Source organism: Malurus melanocephalus, unplaced genomic scaffold (genome assembly GCF_030028575.1).
Source record: "Malurus melanocephalus ecotype Western Australia unplaced genomic scaffold, MMel_1.1 scaffold_3, whole genome shotgun sequence".
NCBI lineage: Eukaryota > Metazoa > Chordata > Aves > Passeriformes > Maluridae > Malurus > Malurus melanocephalus.
The window spans coordinates 4,210,029-4,233,298 of NW_026623235.1; the positions used below are offsets into that span (position 1 = coordinate 4,210,029).

The window sequence follows — 23,270 nt, forward strand, 5'->3', positions numbered from 1 at the left end:
TGATGGAGCTTAATTTCATTTTTAATGTACCAAAACCTATATCAGGAGCACTGAACACACAGAATGGTAACACATACAATTAATTTACACAAACTCTTCGCGCTGCTGTGAGAAGCGCTATTTATGAAATACTTAATTTCTTATTTTACTAAGAAACCCCTATATAAATATAAACTTGGACCACAGGCTACGAAGTATCAAGTGTGTTGTGTATTTCAGCTAAGGAGCCTTCTGTGATACAAGGGAAGGAATTTCCAAGGTTTTTCCATTCATATTACCACTGATCTCTGAGGGGGAACCTTCTGGTGCAATTGGACGAGTGCACTTGTTGGAACCAGACARCAAACAAGGCAGCTTTTCCCAGCAGAGAACCATTGTACGGCTGGTCAAACACCACCCCCCTGCACCAGCAATGTGGAACACAAGGCACTGACCTTGCAGCACTGGGCAACAATAAATGGAGCTCAGGATTTTTATTCAGTAACGTTTTATTCAGCTTTTAATCAACCCAATTCTAAGTATGCACATGTGCATCTTAAGAGTTACATCTGATTTAGGATGAGTTTCTCTCCCCACTCACCCTACAGCGGCAATGCTGGCAGTTCCAAGGTATTTCATACCTCATATCTGAGTGTGATGAAGCAAATGCTTTTTGTATCAAATAACCTACAATCGTTAAGTTTAAAATATAAATAGGAAAATTACCTGGTATTAAAATCTGTTTTACTGGCATACAAAAAATCCTTTTTAATAATTACAAAACTACCATCTCAAAAGCACAAAAGTACACATACCACTTCCTGACAGTATAATAAGAAAAAATCCTGTTTCATTGCTCTAAACAGAACAATATTATACTGTAAGTTTTTAAGGCACAATTTCTATGTGCATTTATTTGCCATAACAAAGTTCTTAAAAAAATTTTACTACAAAGTTGTGTTTTTTCAAAAAGCACAAGTTGTCTTCTGTGAAGCRTTAGTTTTATCTCAGCTATATTTTAATGACAGTTTATAGGAAATTTGTAACACAATGTTCAACTACTCTCTTACATTCACACTTCATTACAATTGTTTTTTTGTAACATACAAAAGGCCATTCTGCCAAGTACTAAAGTGTCAGGTGCTTGTGCTAATGGTGTTCACAGACATGACCTTAAAAAGAACCACTTTTCAAAATCAAGACTTGTTTAGTCTCAATGGGGAATGATTTAGTCATGAGCTTGATAAGGTCTGTGCTACTCAAAATGTGAACACTGCAATGAAACCTGAATCTTTAAGAATGATCACCAATGGGCAAAAGACTAAAAACTCCGTTTTGCTATTCAAATCAATTCAGTTGACTGAAATAYTATCAAGGTGGTTTTCTGTATTCATTTCAGACTTACAGATAAACAGATTAAGTGTATTCAAGAAGTAGCTTGGCTCTTGGCTTAACTAGACACAAATGGAAAAGAAGTTGGGCAAAGGTAGGCAAAGGAAGGTGAGCTGAACTATTGTTCCTTAGAGGGCACAAATGCCCTCACACTCTCCTTAGCTGAGCAGAAAACAGAAGTGGTTCAAGTAGCTTAGCTGCTTAAACTCAACTACACTGTATAATGTTGGTCAGCCACTCTTTTCCCCAGAAGGCAGCAGCAAGTAACATTGATTGTTACTACATTCAGTACCCTCAGTTCTTCAAACAATACTTGTTATGAGATGGGTCTTCTAGAATTATACACTTTAACACCATTCAGCATTGAGGAACGAGCATATTTTGTCAGTAGAGCACCAACAGTCTGCTTCTCTGCACATAAATCTCTGAAGAGGAAATAAAACAGATGRCATTGACATTAGATTCTCACACAAAATGAATCTGTAAAATATTTGTAACTACAGCAATAAACTGGATTAGGATATTAGGARAAAACTCAAACTACTCCACCTGTCACATAATRCTTTAAATTATCTTAAATTTAGAAGTTACCATGACATTTAAGCAATAGACAAAACTGCATTATTTCAGAAACAAGTATTTTGTTTTTTAGGGCGAGTTTTTATTATTACTGTTCTCTGATGAGTTTTCAGTCTAGCAAAACAGTTTTTAACTATTCAGTTTTTACAGTAAATTTAGAGCCAGTCATAAAGGGTTGATGCAGTTATTTCTGGGTTACCATCARTATCTGCTCACATATATCACAGCTGGGTATTCCAGACAGTGCAGTAGYGTAAGCCATAACCACCAAAGGAGCAAAGGACGTAGTACAGGAGGCACTATTGCTCTATAGGTCTCGTGTTGTAAATATAGAGACTGATTGGAAAGGTCGGCAGGTTTAGCCTCCTTAGTCTGCCTTAGTCAAATGACAGAGAGCTATCACTCATTTAAATCCAATATACATATTTAAATCCAAGAAAGAGAGCTTCAGATCCCAGAGGTGGGTATTCTATGCATATAAAATTCATATTAATTTAAAATGCAAACTATAGTAGTTGAGGCAGTGATAGCTCATCAGAAGCCAGCTCCCCAAAATGGAAGAACTTAATATTAATTTTATTTTAATAAAAAGAAATACATCCTTACTGTATGTAAGGGGTAATATCCACTTCTGTCCACTTTTCCCGTATGCCAAATAAGCTGTTGAATCTTTCCTGATTGTCTTCAGGTAAGTCTTCTACTTTCAGCAGAAAGATGGTCTCTGGTCTTGAACTTYTATCCACAAGAGCCAAGCCCTGCAGATCAGAGAGAAAATATTAAGCACAGGCAAAACAATTAAACTTCCTTCTTTCTGACAATATTCCATATAASCTGCTCTTTGCACATCCAAAACCTTCTAGAACTGTACTACCAGCAGAGTGAAGAACTGTCATGAAGGCACTATTTCACAAGCAGTATTTATMATTTCCTTTATGACAAGAAGGAAGGGAGAATCCAACACCTGCCTCCTTTGAGCAAAAGGATGCCCATAGTGCTTGCTACTCTACTGSCTGTCACTACAGTCTGTGCAACAAAAGCTTCAGCTTCTCTTCTAGTCACATTTACAAGTAGTAACTGTACAACTGCAACCTTTCTTCAAACAGTGAAACGTGTCAAAATTACAGAAACCTGAATTATCATGATTCCAGACTACTGGTGCTTATACAGGATGGCATAAAGCATACTCATACTCAAAAGCTGACAGAAGCAACACAATACCCAGTAATGAATAAAATCGATACATGGCACAAGTCAGTTACAGCCTACTCACAAAAGATCCATATTTCTTTATGTGTTTACCTTAAGCTGATCAAGCCTTGTTGTCATCCCTTCAGGGACACTCTGCCGCCAGACTTCTTCAAACTCTGATAGATTGAATTTAACTGCATTTTGCAAAAGCATTCGTGCTATAGCTCTGCATATTTTATCTTCACGCATTTCAAAGAAAACCTCCCCTGCTGAGAAGCAAAAACTAGGTTATCTTGGGTTCTTGCCTTTTGATAAAAGAACAGAGAACAGCCTTGTATTTACATTCTGTTCTTCAGTGTTCTACACACCAAATATCCTCTTTTTTTTTTTTTTTCCTTGGGAAGTAATCTGACTTTTGGTATTAATTTGGACAAATGATGGYATCTTCTCATTCTCAAGAACAAATGATGCAGAATACAGCAGCACAGTCCCAACTRCAGTATAGATTCATATTAATAAATGTATTTGCCCTCCATCTTTTCCCTTTTCACAGTATACTGTTTCTCATATAGCTTTCATTCCTATTTCTGAATGGCTTGTATTAAAGCATTTGCTTAAACTAACAAAACTTTCATTCTTTGATCACCCTTATGAGATTATGAAGTGATGAGACTTCAATTTCTTCACACTGACTTGGCTAAAATTCTCTGAACAAAATCAAGTATAAACACTTCCTTGTATTTCTTCAGCCACCTGTCTGTAATTAAGACTTGTTCCTTGTCTAATCTGCTTAAACATATTAAGACAAGAGTCTTTTGTCATTCCAATTACTTTTGTATGTCCTTTAAGGTTGAGTGCAACTCTTACTTCAGCCAAAGGTGAGATGAAAGCAATCGTGGGGAAGAATTCAGACTGAGATTAAGGCACTGCAATATTACATCTGTGTGTGAGATGGACAATGGAAATGTAATCAACACAACCAGCGGGTCTTATGGTGCAGTTCAAGAGATGAAAGGCAGACACCTACTTCAGKCAAGATGAATTCATGCCATTGACTATTCACAATAGTTCACAATTAGTTGGTTAAATGCCTGAGTCCTTCTAGGGTATCTAAAGAGAGATGTCATCTACATTTTACTAGTGATCTCTCTTTTTTCTCTATGGCTTGTAGACACTTAATAAATCACTTCCAGTACCTCTGTTGACAGCTTTCCCCTAGTGTCTTGTGCAGTTTAATAACCTTTTTTCCTATTAAACTTCCTCTAACAATTGTACTGATTTTTAGCCCAGTTTGCTCCCTCCTTATACTGGCATTGTAGCAAACTCATTTATTTGGGCTATTCTTCATCGTAGCAAACTCATTTATTTGGGCCATTCTTCATCGTAGCAAACTCATTTATTTGGGCCATTCTTCACAAAACCTACATTTCCTCACTAATAATTATTTCTTTTATGCAAAGTTAAACCATGCAAGCTTTCCCAAACTTACCATCATCAACGTATTTCCTGCCATAGCTTAAAAGAATGTGTTCTATCATCTCTCTGGAAAAAAAAAAAAATCACAAATCAAGTTCTAACACTCTTCATTAGGACACTGCAGAAACAGCTACCAAGAAGAAGATTAAGAAACAAGTATGGAGGAAAAAAAAATCGAACAGAATAGATGATGAGACATGTTTTTATGGGTGAAATGAAGAAACTGAAAAAATAGAAGTAAAAGGGAAGAACAAAAGGGGACAAATAACAGATGGAAGTTGATGTAGCCCGTCACACACAAAGGTCTCTTCCATTTTCTAGTTATAACTAGAAAGAACTAAAATGCATAAGGAGAATAAAGAAAAGAGACTCTTGCAGTATCACGTCTTTCCAAGGAGAAAGAATTGTATCAGAAACAGTGGCCAGCAGGACCAGGACAGGGATTGTCCCCCTGTACTCAGGACTGGTGAGGCTGCATTTCAGATCCTGTGTCCAGTTCTGGGCCCCTCACTGCAAGAAAGACAATGAGGGGCTGGAGCATGGCCAGAGAAGGGYAGTGGGGGGAAGAGTCTGGAGCACAAGAAAGACAGATGAGGAGCAGCTGATGGAGCTGGGGGTGTTTAGCCTGRAGAAGAGGAGGCTCAAAGGAGACCTTATCTCTCTCTACAACCGGCTGGAAATTCTCGCCAGGTGGAGGGGTTGGGACTCTTCTCCCAGGCAACAAGTGATAGGACAAGAGGAAATCACCACAGATTTAGACTACATATAATAGATTTTTTTTTCATGGAAAGTATTGTCAAGCACTGGAACAGGCTGYCTAGGGAAGCGCTGGAGAAACTATCCCTGGAGGTGTTTAAAAGACGTGTAGGTGTGGCACTTTAGGGATACAGTTAGTACTGAAATTGCCAGTGCTGGSTTAATGGTTGGACTCAATGATCTTAATGTTTTTTACCAATCTTAAATGATCCTATRATGAAAGTCAAAAATTTGGCAGTTAATTATCCCTTACTGAATAATAGGCATTTTAATGAAACTCTGGCATAAAATTATGCCCTAACTGCAGACACTAAAGCAAGACATCTTTTTGACCCAAAAGCCAAATAAATGGAAAATGCTACATATTGTAAACTTGAAACTTTCTTTGAATGGTAATCTTGAATTACTTAATGACTTYAACTCTTACATTCTGAATCCAGCATTACACCAGAAAACATACCCCCATCTCAGACAGCWTGCAGCAGGTAAAACCAAACATTTTTAGCTAGCTATAGCTTCAGAACACCTATTAGAAGATGGTCAGAAATTTACAACTTATGCATATGCTACTTCCATCATTTACAACTCAGCAGTAATGTTTCTACTATGAATCAATGGAAAYATTACCAATAGACACTAAAATTAGTTTACTAATCTATCCGTCTAAAAATTCCCTTCTGTATCTTTAGAAACAAAGAAAATCATTTATACCACAGTAACTACAATCTAGATTTGCAAGACTATAATTCTAATAAACAGTTAACAAGTACAATAATCAGTGATAGTTAATAATGAATGTAGGCAACTTTAAGWACTAAAAATAATTGCTTACTTGGGTTCTAGAGATCCAAGTTCTTCAAGGCAAAGACATAAAGGAACTTTACTCAAAGGCCAGGACTCTGAGTCTATTAGCTGAGTCACGTGATTCAAGAGTTTCATCTCATAGTCAAAGTCTAGAATTCTCCAATATCCTATCAAACAGACCACCAAAAAACACTGTTAGAAGAAAACATTAACAGCTTAGTCCTATTGCCAGAAAGATACATTGCAGGAGTCTGGACATTCAAGTCACTCCTTTACAAAATGCAGTAACGTGTCTTTTTCAGGATTAAAAACTGAGAAAAGGAACTAATAATATGAGCAAATACAAAGGAGAATATAACTTMATTATCTCAATTGTTTGCAATTCTTTAGTAGATTAACTGCCACAGATACAAAGACACTTCTAGTATMATTCCAAGATGAATCAGGCATGGAAAGACTAAGAATTAGTTCAGGCACAGAACTGCATGAACAGAACTGGCTGCATTTGCCCTACAAAGCAAYAGGTCACGTCCAGAGAAGTTCACAAAAATCCAGAAATCCAGATTCTAGGACTGCCATCACCTTGTGTCCCAGTGAGGGTTTGGCCATGGCCAGGTGAAGGATGAGTAGGACCTGTCCCAAGGTGAGGCACTTGCTCAAGCCTTGCCTCACATGGTAGGAAGACACTGAGATAAACTCAGCCTGGGAGGAAGAAAAGACTATGAAAAGGCTGGGCTTACATAAGAATCAGCTATTTTTGCCCCTAGAACTACAGAAAGCAGTACCCACTCATTCATGAAGAGGGTGACYAGTTAAAAAATATTTATCCTGTGGGTGGGATACTCAGATGCCAGTGTTTGYAGCAGCAAAGAAGGAATTATTCGGAGAGACTGGCAGTGCCTGCTCAGCCTTATCTTTCTGATCAGATTCATAGCAGCAAAGGATATAGAACTACAGAAGCAAATCTTASAACTTTCAAATAACTTGCACCTTGAAAAATGAGGATATGGAATGGGCCTTAGGAAAAGGAGACATATATTGGGGCAAACAGCAGGGTTATTTCCTCATAGGTAATAATATTCTTTAGATATGAATACCGTCAATTTTGCAGGCATCTATAACCTGCAATTGCTGGAGTATTTCTTCCTCACTTGCTTGGATCAGACTTAACAAATCTTCTGTTGTATACTGCAACAAGGGAAAAAAAGAAGGAAATAAAATAGGTTATTCCGACTCTTTTGCTTCGGTGACCATRCTAAATGCACTATGAGCTATAATGAAGGAAAGACTTAAGAGACATGTTTTTTTTCCTCTGAAGTTTCTAAGATCTACCACACTTTCTGATTCTTTTCCTGTAACGCAAAACATTTTGTCAAAGGATTATTCAACATAAAACCCAGTCTAACTACAGGAAAGTCTTTGTACCAGGCATAAGTAATGTAGCTGTATTCCCAGAATGTCAAACTAGCACAAGCAGACATTGTAAATAAAGTATCCCAGCAAGAATGAAAAGTGAAAGTGTYCTGCCTTTCCTGAAATCATATTTTTATCTGAGAAATTCAAAGAAAAGGCAAAGCAAAAATGACTTATCACTTTTAGATAGAAGTCAGAACCTGAACTTACTACCTCCCCTGAGGGAAAACCTCCCTTCACCACGACCTCAACAGTTACACCAGTTGTGTTTTGGTGTCTGCAAATCAATTGGCAACACATACACAGGCCCAGCCATAAGACAAACATCTCTTTGCACAACAGTTATGTGGTGAGATAGGAAGGTGCTGTGGGATACAGTGGTAAAGACGTGGGTAGAACAGAAGGAATCATGAGAAGTGAAGTGCATGGAAGAAATACCAGACTTCAATCCAAAGGAAACAGGGCTTTATCGATCCCTTTATTCACATTACAGCTTACTTRATCAACTCTAATATAAGAGTTCTGTTGATAATAGTTCAAGAATATTTCCTATCAAAAAGGAAAACACTGGATTAAGTATTGGATTGAGATCCGTCAGACTATGGGAACACAAATGGAACAAACCAATACCAAATTTGGAATGTCCACACATTAAAAGAGCATTTAATAAATACAGAAAGKCCTCCACTTCCTGCTATGCTATTCCTATTAGAGCATGTTGAAATATCATCAGGCCCAACTCCCATCATAAGTCAATGAGGGATGACTATTATACAGTACTTTAAAAAATCACTGCTAGCAACTGAGAGCAAAAATATCTCYAAATCAATATGTGGGTTTGAAAGTTAAATGCTGCCATTTGGATACCTTGCACAGAAGTCTGTGGCGTATATTCTTGCTTTGAGGCAAGYCTAGCAATCTTAAAAAGCTTTAAGACATCACTGCTCTTAGCTCTGATGTTATTATCAGCTAATTGCCCTTGCAAACACWAAATGGAATGGCCTGACTTGCACCATGTACACACCAGCAACTTCCAGATAATGTATTTAATGTTTCATATCCTTATTCTTATCAGACGTCTGGGATCATCTGAGTATGCCCTCCTGTTAACTGTAAAATTCAGTACTAGTCTACTTATTTAAAAGTTTTCCAAATCACATCACTGTGTGACAGGTTCCCTACAGTGTCAATGTTCCTTATGCCTCTTTTGCTGGGATTCTCTGTAAATGATACAGTCCTGAAAACCATGAGAAGCTTACATTAAACAACCAAAAGGAAGATGTTTCCAAACATCAAAGGTGGCCTGTTAGTTGCCAGAACATGATAAACATTAAGTTTAAACAAACAAAACARTGGAAATCATTACTATACATGTATTGTTTGGGATTTCAGTGAGAATTAGTCCCATGGGAAAGAGTTTTCCCCAGGAGAGCTTTCAGATTCATTTAGGAGCTCCACCAGAGGCAAGGTTAAGACYTGTCTACATGTATCAGATATATCTAGTTGTTCTCCAGTAAGTTCATAGAGGAGATACATTCTCCTTCAAAATAAATGGTGATCAATCCTCAAACTGGGTACTAATGTTTGGGAGATACTGCTATCTTTTTATAATACCARATATTACGAATAAATATTATTGCATATGACATTCTTGTGTTGCTAGGCCTTGTCAATGCTTAAAATTTTTGGACAATTTAAGCCCATTAACCTTTGCCATCTGTTATTTCTCTGTATGTCCTTCCATGCCTAGACCAGAGTAGGTAGGCAATGCTGGTATTAAGATTCTGTAACTGATTAGAAATCAGTCTGTTAATACATCAAAAAGAGAGGCATCATGTCTCTCTAAAGGAGAAAAATAACATCTGTGTTTGCACATCCAAGCACACACAGATGGTTTGTTGGTGTCAGATTCAATCTAGACTCAGCATAAAATACTTGGGAGCAACTATTTTTGGTTTTAAAGTTAAAAGGAAAACCAACCAAACTAACACAACCCTGGAATTTTTATCAGCCTTTTATCTGAGATCACATGCTGCACAGTCCAGGTCTTTCCATTACTCTTTAGATCCTAAACTGAATATCCTGGAAACACATGATACCACAGCAGGACAGGATTTTATTTGTTTTCCCTTCTTGTACTGTCAGTCTTATTCTATGTCTTATAGCATCCCTGTTACTCTCTTCAAGTCCATTCTTCTTATCATCACCAGTTATTGACTGGCAAGAACTTGCACATGGGTGTGCTCTGACCTCCCAAAGCAGAAGGAAAAGCTGCACTATACCTTAGTAGTCATATAACTCTCAAGGAGTTTTGAAAAGGTTCTGAAGATTGTCCTCTGAGAAATTTTACATAGGAAAAGGGAGATGCCCAATCTCCTCCATGTCCTTCATTTTTCTCTTTTTACTAATARAAGGTTTCTTACTGTACTCACTGGAAGTGCTAACAACTACCAACTTGTTTAGAATAGAAGGGTTAAAAAATTAACTCAAAGAAGCACTCAATCATGTAAGGAAAATAATTTTTCTACTTAAGAATGTATCTTCACTTTCATTTGCTCATTACCAATTACAAGTAAGCAATTTACACAGCTGATTCACCTTTGAAAATGTTGAAGTCTGATCTTTCTGACTATCAGGYCCTTCATATGGATCTTCCATTAAAAGCTTCCTCAGTTTCTTCAGTTTTGGTCGACATCTCCTTAATTCCCAATAGTTATTGGAGAAACCAGCAATCTACAAGAAAAAAACAGCAACTCTTAAAACATTTTAACATAGCATCTGRATTCAAAGCTGCTTACTAAAAATTATCAACAAGCAGCATTAATCTACTCACTGAAAACAAGAAATTATTAACAGAGTAATTAACTGAAAACAAAACAATCATTGCAATGTTTTCAATAAAAAAAAATTAGTACAGACAATGAAGAATAAAAATCCAGTGAGGAYTGATAAAAATACACTCACAGTGCTTAAGACAAAGGTAACACAACTCAACTCTGCATGCAAATGACAGAAAATCACCATGGGATCTATTTCTGCACAATTCTCCTCCAAACTGCCTTTTGTCTTAATGTGAAATTATATTACTGCCATAAAAGCCCTCCTGYATTAACCTGTGTCTATCTTCCCCATTTCTTCCCATGCTTGGGATCTACTTCATGGTGTTTTTACACTTCAATGAATCATCACAGCACAAAACATAAGCAAAGCAGACATTAACATGGACAGTAAGCTACACTTGCACACCACTAACAGGACATCTCTGTTCCTTGCCCTGACTCAACACACAAATGAAGAGAGTGCACAGAAAGCTTGGATGTACTTGACTCAACAACACTAACCTGAAAAAGCTTTACTTTCAGATTAATCCTGAGGTGTTTCATGGGGTACAGCCTGGACTTCCCAGAAGATTCTTTGAAGAGAACAGACTATTGGAGGCCCTTGAGCATAGTTTCTATTTACCAAACTGACAGAAATGGGATCAGAATGGCAGTGGCAGAACAGGCTCCAGCTTAGTGATTCCTGACCCAATCACTAGTCTCACGTAAGAAAAKCTTCCATGAAAAAGTACAGTACTTACTGTACTTCTAGACAATACTTTAAAAGACTCAAGTGCTTGACTAGAGTACTTGAGGTATTTTAGAAGTCCTCCATGAAAAAAAAGCAAAAATTTTAAAATAATGTTTCATTTAAATCAATTATAAGCAAAACCACCTATATACAAAAGAAATCCTATACGAATCTAACACAGAAAAATCTCTCAACTTAATCTAACTATTCCACAGTTGACTAGGCAAAAAATTCAAGTAAACGCTTAAAAATTCAAGAATTTCCTGATAAACTTCCAAGCTCCATGTCCAATAGTATTTACTTAAGCGTTAGGCTTTTTTCCGGTCAAGCTGTTTTCTCATCAATTTGTTAATAAAAAGATACTCTGCATGGAAAAGTAAATAAATAATTCTAATTTATATTCCAAAGCTCATAACGTGAGCTGGGCTCTGTGAGGTGATTAAAAGGCAGATGCTTTGTCCATGAGTATGAGCCTTGCAAGTGATTCAAGGACCAGCAGCCAGACTGCAAGCAAAGGGCAGCGAAGCCCCAAAGTATTGAGTACACATAGTATCTTTTGCTATGTTTCACAATTCACARTGCCAACGAACCATCTAACATTTTWGAAAACATTCTGAAAGCTCTCAGAAAGAAAACTCTTTAAATAGTTCCTAAGAAAATCACACTTTCATGATGTGTAACTTCACAAGAATAGTGAAATCATTAAATGTAGCAAAAAACCCACCCTGTATATGGAAGAATATTACTTTCGCATTAATCTATGTCAGCTTGAATTAACTTTCCACATTAGTTCACTATACCTCATGGAAGAACTGATGCTGAAGCAGGATTATTCCACAATGATGCCCTCATGTTTATCACAGAAAATGATTAATTAACAATATTTGCCTAACTATTTTTAATAGAATTTAATTAACTATGCTTCAGAAGAGCAGAAAATAATGAGTTTAAACTGAAAACACTAAAATCATTCATTCCAACAAATGTTTTGATATGCTAATTGAAAGAGCCAACTTTGAATATATTTCTAAATTTAAAAAATACTGTTCAGGCATGACATGGTAAAATCTGCCTTTTGGGGAAAGCACTCCTAAAAATCAACCTGTAAATAGCTTATTTTAAAAATAGTTGGTAACACTGAAAARATCATATTTTCTTTGCAAGCTTTTAATACCTACCATGTAACTACTATGCACTAAAAATAAAACAAAGTTTTAGCTTCTTGGAAATAATAATAATCATACATTACAGAGAGAGTTCAGTTGCCTGAAGAAGAGCCCTAAAGCCGTTTTGGATGCCCTAAGGCATAGCATGACCCTGTCTAAAAAGCACATTTATGAAGATATCCTCCTGCTGCTGGTCAATATACAAAGAAGCTACAGGAGACTCATCCTTTCTCCACTGGCAGTCTGCAMTAGCAGCTAGAGCAATACCACAGGGCTTCTAAAATGGCACGAGAAGCCTGTGTTTAGGCAGCTGAATCCCAGCTGCGTTTCACATAAACATCTTGGACAAAATACAAGAAATCAGAGAGAAGAAGAAAGCAGAGAATTAAAGCGAACAAACAAAAACCCTGAAAGACATACCTGTGAATGAATAATATTACAAGATGCTGGATCTGCATTCAGCTCCTCTGGAGTTTTGCAACCAGGAACAAACAGCAGCATATTTGAGGTATCTGCTATTTTCATGTCGTAAGTTTTGTCTTTGCTGCACAACACTGCATGTTCATCCCTTTCACCACGGATTACTAGGCTGGAAAAAAAAACCAGCACAGAAGTAAACACAAATTTTTACCTCTAGGATGAACACTTACTAAACTTGTCTGGTATTTTCTCACATTTATACATTTGTAAAGTAGTTATAAACTGTAGTTCTGGTRGGCGCAGTCACACTTCACCAAAATATAAACATGCAAATGTCAATTAACTGACATTTTCCCCTCTCATTTTAGTGTGGGAAAACGCAGATCACAGTGGAATGGCTCCAGTCATTCACACAACCCTCTCTAAAACACTKATTAAGTGATGCTTAATGTCTGAACTAGTTCACTAATTTTAGAAGTTAGATTAYAACCAGAGTTGTTCTTTAATAAGGACTGAAACTGGCTCATTGTGAAACAAGAAAGTGAACAGAAATCGTGTTTATTGTCCAGAGCTCTTCACATAATTAATATCTATTTTTTTCAAGCAATTCCAAGCAGGAAAGAAAATCATCTTCTAGAACAATTCTGGACCAATACTCTCTTGAGCTCACATACTTAATTAAGGATTCTGYGTGCGGATGTGGTAATACCAAAGCAGGAGGAACAATCAGTTCCTCCCAGGCTACACTTAAACACTCAGATTCAATTTCATTTAACTGCTCCTCATTTCCCAAAGCTGCAYGCATGAACAAAGCTCAGCTGTGCCCCAAGGGATCCTCAACATGATTCAGGACCTAACAGATGATACTTCTATCAGAATTGCACTAAATAAGAACGGACTTACTAATAAACCTGTCAGAGAATAACCTTCTCTAGAGGGAGTTCTCATATTGTATCATTGTAAAGATTTTCCTTATGTCACTGGTATTGCAATAAAGGAATAAATTTAAAAYAGTATCAAAATTTTATCYARAATCTGCTCTTGGTCTAGAGTTTGSTGTCACATAAYCAGCCTACTCCATGCCCATGCTAACACTGCATATCCTGCCCTGCCAATTTKTCCATTTTGTAGGTACCATGCCCTCCATCAGACCTCAAGAGTTCTCACAGGAAAATCTAAAAGTCAGAATTCTTTTAGAGTTATAATCTCTTTTCTACACCGACGGGATCTAGAAGATCGCGAGCTGGATGGGACCCACAAGTTGAGTCCAGCTCCAGGACAGCCCAAAGAATCACACCGTGTGTGAATCACACCGTGTGCAGTCCAGTTTTTTCTTGAACTGTTGCAGGCTAGGTGCTGTGGCCACTTCTTGRGGAGCCTATTCCAGCATCTTCTGAGTTTTGTTTAGAAGTCTCCACAGGAGAAAGTTTTCCATACAAAAACCAAGCAAACTTCTTATAGATGTATATAGCTTTTAGTTCAGTGTAACTGAGACAGGTTGAAAGGATTTAAGGGGCAGTTATGCGAACCGCATCAGAAGACCGCAAGTATGATAAACGTGTACAACACCACGTTTACGCGACGTCCCCGCGGCGCGAACCGCGATGGCCCCGCCCGCCCCGCGCCCGCCGTACCTGCGCCCCGCCTCCAGCTCGGCGCAGAGCCCCGGCTCCAGCTGCAGCAGGCAGCACTCGCCGCTGCCGACATGAGGGCCGAAGCTGAGGCAGTGCACGGCCGGCAGCAGCTCCGCCGGGTTCAGCTTGGCCGTCTGCAGAGTTGCGTCCACCTCAGCGCGGCTCCGCATGGCGGCCCCGGGCGGCTCCGAACCCCGCGCCACGGCCTCCATCGCCCGCTCCGCTCCGCTCCTCCCCGCCCCGCTCCGCTCCGCTCCTCCCCGCCCCGCTCCGCTCCGCTCCTCCCCGCCCCGCTCCTCCCCTCCCCGCCCCGCTCCTCCCCGGCGCGCGCGGGCCTGGATTGATTCTGTGGTTGACGGCCGTGCGCCCGGCGGCGGCCGGCGGGGCGGGCGCGGAGGGCTCGGGGTTACCCCGAGCTCTTTTCTGCTTCTCCGCCGGGTCTAATCTGGGACAAACCTCCCGATTTCGGACCGGCTGCACAGGAGCCGGGCTGTACTGCCGTAAAATCTCTCGTCACGCCAAAAATGCAATAAAAAAAATCTACAAAATGCACAAAATTAAATATAACCACAGAACACTGTAAAACCGGTCCCATATGGAATTCACTGCCCAGCTCTGAGGCAACATAGAATCACAAATGTGTTTAGGTTGGAAAAGGCTTCCAAGATCAAGTCCAGCACTGGCAAATCCACCATGAAACCATGACCCTAAGTGCCACATATACATGTCTTTTAAACACTTCGAGGGATGATGACTCCACCACTTCCCTRGGCAGTCTGTTCCAGGGCCTGGCCAACTTCTGTGAAGACATTTCTCCCAATATCCAATCTAAATCTCTGCTGGTGCAACATGAGCCCATTTCCCCTCACCCTGTTACTCCTTATCTGGGAGAATCCCCCCTGGCTACAGCCTCCTTTCAGGGAGTGATGGAGAGCAGGAAGGGTTCCCCCATCTGAACACCCCCAGCTCCCTCAGCTGCTCCTCCTCAGCCTCCTGCTCCAGACCCTTCCCCAGCTCTGCTGCCCTTCTCTGGACAAGCTCCAGCCCCTCAGTGTCTTTCTGGTAGTGAGGGGCCCAGAACTGGGCACAGCACTCCAGGCCTCCCCAGTGCTGAGTACAGGGGGACAATCTCTGCCCTGGTCCTGCTGGCCACTGTTTCTGATACAGGCCAGGATGCCATTGGCCTACCTGGACACCTGGACACTGGCYCATGTCCAGTGACTGTTGACCAGCACTCCCTTTCCACCAGCCATGSTGCCCCAAGCCTGCAGCATTGCTGTGCCACTCACTAAGTTCTTCCTTGATGCTAGAGYGTGACCGCAAGTGTGGAGAGAAGGAGGCTGTGTCCGAGTCACCACAATGGGGCCTGACTGTGGGAGGAAGGCACTGCTGACAGAGCTGCCACCCACTGGTGTCACTCACCCCAGGTCTTTCTGTCCTTCTGGGGACAGTCTGACTGAGGGCAGCTACCTGCAGGCTCTCATGACCCCTTGGGAAAGGGTTTGCACTGTCTCCACACAGAGGTTTGTCTCCCTGTGACTCAGGGCTCRGCTTCTTGCTGTGGCCTGACAGGGCTCCCTCTGCCAGAGGCAGCGCTTGAGCTAAAGCCATGACAGAAATGAGTGGAAACCACAGGCATGCGCAGTTATTGCAGTGGAAATAGTCTGCAGCTCAGAAATGCAAGGGGAAGTCTACTGACATCCTTAAACTATAAGAAGAAAACAAAAGCAGGGGCTCAGAACACAGCAAGTCAGCAGCAGTGGGAGTCAGACTTCCGCAAGGCATAGCACAGGATGCCTTTTACCTGCCTTGTCCAGGACAACTGGCTCCTCAGATACCGATTTTTGCTGCGGGGTATATTAACACTCTGCCTAGTAGTGTGCTAGCCCTAGCCATCTGCTGCRTGCATCAGCTAACAAATAGTTACTCAGTGCTCTTAACTTAGCTATATCCACTTGCAGAGTACCTCTGTGCTTGGTAGAAGCCAGTGCCAAATGACCCAGACGAGGAGGTTGTAACCCCTTTTGTGTGGRAACCAGAAGCAGGAGCTGGTGGGATGGAGCTGGCTCGGTTCAGTGCCAGCCTGGCAGAGACCAACTATCGTATGTGACTAAGTCAGGCCTTCAGAAGGTGGTGCCTGAGTGGTGCCAGCGAGGCAGCTGGCCTTGGAGAAAACTTTGAAGTTTTTAGGTAGTTACCTCTATCACATGTGCAATTGCTTGCTCAAAGACTCAGATATCTATCATATTTTCATATTTTATTTCAGTATTGGAAGGGGGAAATACTGTCATTGTGCACAYAGGAAACCAGAGACACTCCAACTTTGGTTAGTTTCTACTGATGTGTAGGTACAAACTGGTATGTCTACGGCCTTGAGACTTAACATTTTGTTTTAATGTAAATCTCTTCCTGCCCACTTGTCAGGTAAACCAGAAAATCACTTTTTACCAAGTAAATGCTCACATAGTTACTAACTATTTAAATACAGCTTAATTGTGCTCGCTTTGATTTATACCTTAACTTGTGCAATTTTCCAATGGCCTTGCACACTTGCTTCTTCTTTCTACTTTTCATTCTGTGAAATAAAAGAAGGTTCTAGYATAGCCAAGAAACTGAATCCAAGGYATGGGTTCATGGAGTTTGTATCTTAAGAGCTCTGCTATGTAACAGAAATCCAACAGGAAYGAAATCACTGGATGTTATTCAGGAGCTGACATTATTCTGTGGTCAGGAACATTTGTAGTAGCTATTAATTTTTCTAATCAGTTTTGTTTATCCTGGTAGTTCTGGTTGAAGATAATTTTTACATATTTTTCCTTAGGAATTGAAATATATATGCTTATGCTGCCTGRCATCTTTGCCTGTCCCTCGCTGACCACTCTGGAAGTTGCTGTTCAAGGTAAAGCAAMTTTGGCAGGTAAGTTTCCTGGAAGTTTGTTAGAAATCAGCAGCTGGGTGGTATATTGAAGCCTCTACTTAKGGGAATGCTGCTCTGCCCTCATTCWAAGAGRCAGAAGCCAACTRGCCTATTAAGTAAAAAGATGGACATGAATCTATAGCTATATCTTGTTTCTCAGGAAACAACTGGTATAATGCATCTGTTTTTGCTGAGAGTGCTTTAGAGCAGTGACCTAACTGACAAAAATGGGTTTGTCTAGGAACTCATGAAGCTGATTTCTTGAAACATGGATGAATCATTTAATGAATTAGAACTGCGGAGAAAAATAAGAGATGCTGAACTCTCAGTGTAGCTGTGAATTCATAGGGAAATGCATGCTATGGCAAGGGTGCTTGTTAGGATCCTGAAATTATTTTATATTGATGCTGTGGGGTTATTTGTTTGCTTTGGAGTTGCTGTATCGTAAGTAAGTTCTGTTTTCACTTTGAGCTGGTCTGGTGGGCTGAAACTATCAGGGTTCAGGAGCATGTAACATCATGGTACATGCAGRCATGAAACTCACCTTAGGAGAATGAAAGTAAGAGTTGAGGAAGCAGTTAATTCAGCCATCCCAGTTTAACTGCAACCAGTCCACCCAGGTGGCCATAGGAGGCTTTAAGTGGCTGCTGTGAGTGTATAATGTGTACACCTGTCAGCATAAGGGAGAAGCAGACTGAACTGCTAAATAGCCTCTGTATCCTCAGCTGGGCTGGGAACAGGGAAGGAATGAAGTCGAGTCTCAAGCAAAATAAGCTTTGCTGTAGTTTTTCAATTGACAAATGTTAATGGAAATTAGTGTTAATGGAATGTGGTTGACTAATGTTCAGTGACATTGGCAAAATAAAAACAAGGATTGTTGCAGATTGTTATAGTCTTGCCTTTGAAGTTCTTGGCCCTTTATAATMATTCCCAGGACTCAAACATGAGGGATGTGAACTGTTAAATAAATGAAGGGCATCTGTGGCCAATGAAATAAAAATAACTCCAAAGCTCTACAGCTAAAACATGAATGAAGCGATGACATAACAGTACATGCTACCACTGTCAGGCTTTAATTATTAGGTAGCCTGTTAGGAGGATGACTTCCTGTGTGTGATTGCAATTCAAGTGCTTGGGAGCCCTGCAGTTAAATGTAGTGAGAAAACTGGGGCATTTAAATGACAAAGATGTACACACTAGAAACTTACAGATGTCCTCAAAGCACAACAGAARTAGCTGAGAAAAAAAATTATAAAGCCAGCACTGGAAAAAATGGCACAGAGCCAAAGTTGAACACAGCAACACATTATCAGTTCAGTGATAATTACACAATTCACAGTTACAGTTCTTGGAAATTATTCCACAAGAGAGACTCATTTTGATTAAAGCCTCATAAGCCCTAGTTCAAGGATTTATTTTTTCAGCTGGAATGCCTATCTGCAATATTGAAAATTTGCACGTGTGTTACATTTTCACTCATTTAATGACTGTTACTCATCATTTAGAAATACCTTCAAGCCATTGGATGTGCTCATTGTGTTTCAGTAGAGGTGACCACCGAAGCTGTAGATGTGACTGAGGTTGGAGCTCTGAATGCTGTTTCAGCACATTGCAGACTCCCATGGGACCTCGGGAGAATGATGGTCTGTAATGAATGTGTTACATTTCCTTCCTAGGAAATTAGAAAGAGAAAAGAAAAACCAAACAGAAAATACCACTATGCCATTGTATAAATCCATGGTGCACACCTGTCCTGAATAATAATTGTCTAGTCAGTCCTAAATGTAAGAACTGGGGATTATTACTGAAAAGAACAGAAAGTAATGGATAACATGAGATAATAAATTTCTACACCACACATTGTGGAACTTGGGAGATGTGGTGAAAGTGAAAATGGCTGTGATCTACAGAAGAGTTAAACAAGTTCATGAAGACTAGATATGCTTCTCTTTGTTAATCACAATATCCAGGTTTTAGTCAGAACTCAGGATCCTAAATAAATTCAGACCTCCTAAATCACCAGACCACACGCTTTTCTGCTCTTCACTGGAGTTGGCTATTGAGACACACTTAATTTTTTAATTTTTTTTTTTTTTTTTTTTGGAAAAGGTAAAATAGCAAAACAGTGGCTTGCTCTGTTGCAGACTTTGATTCATTTGTATGATCTTACCCCACTAAAACCATCATACCTGATGATGTCAGCCAGAAAAGCACCACAAAGCAGGAGCTAATAAGCCCAAGACTCAAACAGGGAAGATTTCAGCCAATTAGTAGAATAACCAGATAGCTCATTGCTACCTCAGACAAGGCTGTCTTGTCAGTCTTAACAGGCCACCAGGRAAATGCAAAACAGTTATATTCAAATATAGGGGAAAATAAACAGCTKTTTGGTTAAACCTAAATATTTGTGTAAAATATACAATAGCTTGGAGTATCTTGGGGACATAAAATTGGTTCTGGCCTGCAAATGATGCAGAAGAAACACTCAACCACAAAGCTGGAAAGCATAYACCAAAATAGTTGGAGCACACACATGATCAACACAGTTCAAAARTGACTTTGAGAGTTGTGACATACATAGTTGTGACAAGCAAGAACCCAGATGCTCAATTCTTATGAGACAATCAGCAATTTGAGACCTGTTTCATTGCTATGTTATTTCTTTGCACAGACTGCATGTSTAATTGCAAACAAAGGCAGAGAATCAGCCACGCCACACTGATTTCATGATAAGGTGGGGTAAACCTGAACAAGCTGGAACCCCTCCTGAGTTCAGAGCTTTTCCCAATCTCAACCAGTCAGCCAGGACATTAATTCCTACACAGCTTGTCCTCACAATGTAAACACGGGTGCAGTGGGTGGGAAGGTGCTGTGATGTCTGTTCACATTGGCAGGAAAAGAGCAAGCTACTTTTTTAAAGAATGTAATAATTACAGGGACACAGTCCCTTTTAGATTAAGAGTATATGTCAGGCCACCATGTTAGTTCACGCATGAGCACATAATTAAAATCTTTTGCTCCCTGTACGTCATTTTCTGGATAGATCTCCAGAGTGCTCCTACCACAGCAAAACCTGTAATTCAGACTCATATCATTTAGATTGTTGGGAAAATTAACAGCAATACTTTACTGCAGGTCCTGAAATTTAATCACATAAAACACCTGCCACTAGAATTATTTGAAACAGTGTTACCATTAATATCTAGAAGTTACATGAGATAAATGCAAATAAATGTAGTTTTTAAAATACCGTGTAGATAGTTTTGTGGCTAATTTCACACTCAGTCTGGAGACCTTATTAATAGTTACAACCTAAATATCCATATGTGGCAAGTTACCACATCATCTAACTTCTTGACTAGCTACTATATGCATAGTAATAACCTCAGAGAGTGGGTGGTTTTGACTTAATCTATTATTAATTTTTAAGGCATTGCTAGGGATAARTGCTACAAATATATCCCAGCAAACCACATACTTATACTCTCTGTGTGAATCTAAAATAAATAAATAGATTAATCAAATTAATGGGAAAACCATAGCCATTTGATGCAAAGTATCTTTTAAAACCYAAACAGGAAAATGCATCAAGTAGTCTGTTCGTAAAGAGAATACAGTGGAGGAGTAGTGTGGCACAGGAAAATGACAGTGAAAAATAGCAGGAGGAAAACTTAAATGAAAAGAAGCCAATATAGGAAAAGCTTATGTAACAAAGGGAGCAGAAGCCTTACATCGGGAAAGAATAAAATGCAATACACGTGAACACATCATAWAAATTCTGTCCAACAAACCCAATATTGTAATAAGCTGCAGAACAGATATCTAATTCTGTTACATTTTATTTGTTTCTCCTGTTTCTGCTTGTAGGGCYTTCTAGTCTCACTCTCAGTCATGATGAATAATGAGATGTCAGGCTGTAACCATCCAAGAATTACCAGTTCACTTGATTTTGTCATTCTCAACTTTCTTCCTGATGCTGAAATGTTAGATGAGCAAGCTACACCCTTCCCATTCTGCTCCCCTGTACACCTAGAAGCCCTTCTAGTCCTATGCCTTTTTTAGTCTCAAGCCATCAACCTGACATGAAAGTGGAAAAACTCTGCAGACATCTCTRCAGGAAACATTTTGTTCTGAAGATTTCCATCTACCCCCCTCATCAGGTACCACTAGGGCCTATGTGTAAAGCATTAATGATCCAATTATCCCATGTCTGTTGTGGTTTTTATATTTTCCTGTGAAGATGCTAACCTTCTGTATTTTTTTTCTCCTGCTGCTGAATACTGGAGTTTGTCAAGAGAACAATTGTTTTTTTCATCGTAATCAGTGTCAATGAGTAGCTGGACTTTTTTCCTTACAACTCTCTGAGTAATGAATAGTAATAAGTATATCACAAGGGCTATCAATSTCTTGAGATRTTGWACAATTTGCCATCATGTGGTAGGYTATAACCAGGACAACTTGAGCAGCTTTCCRTTCACTGGATGCTTTGGCCTCTCAGATCCTCAATCACTTTTGGCTCAGAAAGTTCAYTGCCTATACACTTAGGAGAGATCCTTATTGTCTCACCTTCTCCTATTTAAGTGGTGGAGACTGGGTCATCAGTTTTGACATGGACCTCACCTAACAGAATTGCCTCTCCCTGGGAAGTTGTTTGGTAAGTGGATGATGAGGCTTCTCTTATCGTGACCTGCTTCAGAAGAGATCCTGTGTGAGGCATGAGGAGAAATACTGTCCTTTAGGCCCCTCTTCAGAAACCTAAATGAGTTTTCCTTTGAAATTTAATGATTTGAATGAGAGAAACATCAAAGGCAATTAAAATACTTAGAAAGCTTTGATTAAAAATTCTATGCAGGTTCCATTCCTGGGGGAGTGCACACTGGGATCTGCCAAATTTGTTATAGAAATGTACAGGTTTAGCTGATCCTATTATATGATAGAGATGTGCAAAAAAMAAGTCTTCTGAGATACTTCCAGGTAAGTTTTCTATATTGACATCTTTMAAAGTGACAATTTGGAGGGCTTTTCCAAAGAGAGAAGTCAGTGCAGGTAGGGAGGGAAGGTCTTGTCTCTCTGACAGTTGCTGTGAAGCAGTATAATACAGAGGGGAAGAGCTCTGAGGAACATCACAAAGAAAATTTATTCCATCTCTTAGCTCACCCTGGCTTTATTGCTGCTGTTCCAGCTTCTTTCCGTTTTTTTCAGCTCAAGTCCTACTTATGTTCTTAGTGGGATGCTTTTCTCACCAATCCTCTTTTCTTCGCTGGTTTTTCCTGGACCTTTTTATCCTCATTTCACCCTTCCCTGTGTGAATGTGCCTTGGTGAAACTTTCTTCTTGGACTCAAGACTGATTTTTACATGCTTTTTTTCTGCTGAGGTGTTGAGAGCAGAACAGTGTTCCCMCTACAGTTCAGCCCTTGGCACTCAGTTCTCTATTTTAAGAAATCTGAATTTGGTCTTATGATAAAACCTTAATGTGGTTCTGTTTCATCCCAGTTCTGTCTTTTGGTGCCACCTTGCAACAGTTTCTTTGGTATCCAGTCACCCTGATGCAGACTGGCAGAAAAACTTTTTCTCCATAAAGAATTCTGGTTCTCAATAGCACTAAAGATACCCTCTCTTTAGTTCAATAAAGGGTATGGTCATAGCCAATCATTTTGCTATATCTCAGCACAATGCATATTCTGATTAATTTTAGAATCATGTTCTACTGAGTTAATCTCATTGCTTCAGCACTGTAAAACAACCAGAAATATTTTGAGAACCCAGGGAATCCCAGATAAATGCTTGCAGTGTGCCTTCATGAAAGAGAATATTGAATTATCCAGTGTTTTCCTGGCTTTAATTTTTCATTTTTACTAGATTGGGCAGTGATTTTTGGTGTTYATTGAGGARGAAAATTAATGATGGAGTCAAATAYGTTTGTGTTTTTAACACTGTGCCAAGATTGTTTTGTCTAAAAATTATTCCTTTATAAA

At 39.5% G+C, this 23,270-nt stretch overlaps 1 protein-coding gene across 2 annotated transcripts; it reads right to left on the minus strand.

Moving 5' to 3' along the window:
* Positions 1-48: 48 nt before the first annotated feature.
* On the minus strand, positions 49-14,602 carry DSCC1 (DNA replication and sister chromatid cohesion 1). Of its 2 annotated transcripts, none has more exons than XM_057367999.1 (9): positions 14,378-14,602; positions 12,744-12,912; positions 10,186-10,320; positions 7,272-7,362; positions 6,203-6,341; positions 4,628-4,680; positions 3,250-3,404; positions 2,557-2,705; positions 49-1,796 (listed from the first exon to the last, which is right to left on the minus strand). In XM_057367999.1, the coding sequence occupies exons 1-9, from the start codon at positions 14,587-14,589 to the stop codon at positions 1,688-1,690; spliced, it is 1,212 nt and encodes a 403-aa protein (XP_057223982.1). In that variant the 5' UTR covers positions 14,590-14,602; the 3' UTR covers positions 49-1,687. The 2 variants fall into 2 exon arrangements, with proteins under 2 accessions (XP_057223982.1, XP_057223972.1); XM_057367989.1 differs by having other exon boundaries at positions 3,250-3,407.
* Positions 14,603-23,270: the final 8,668 nt, after the last annotated feature.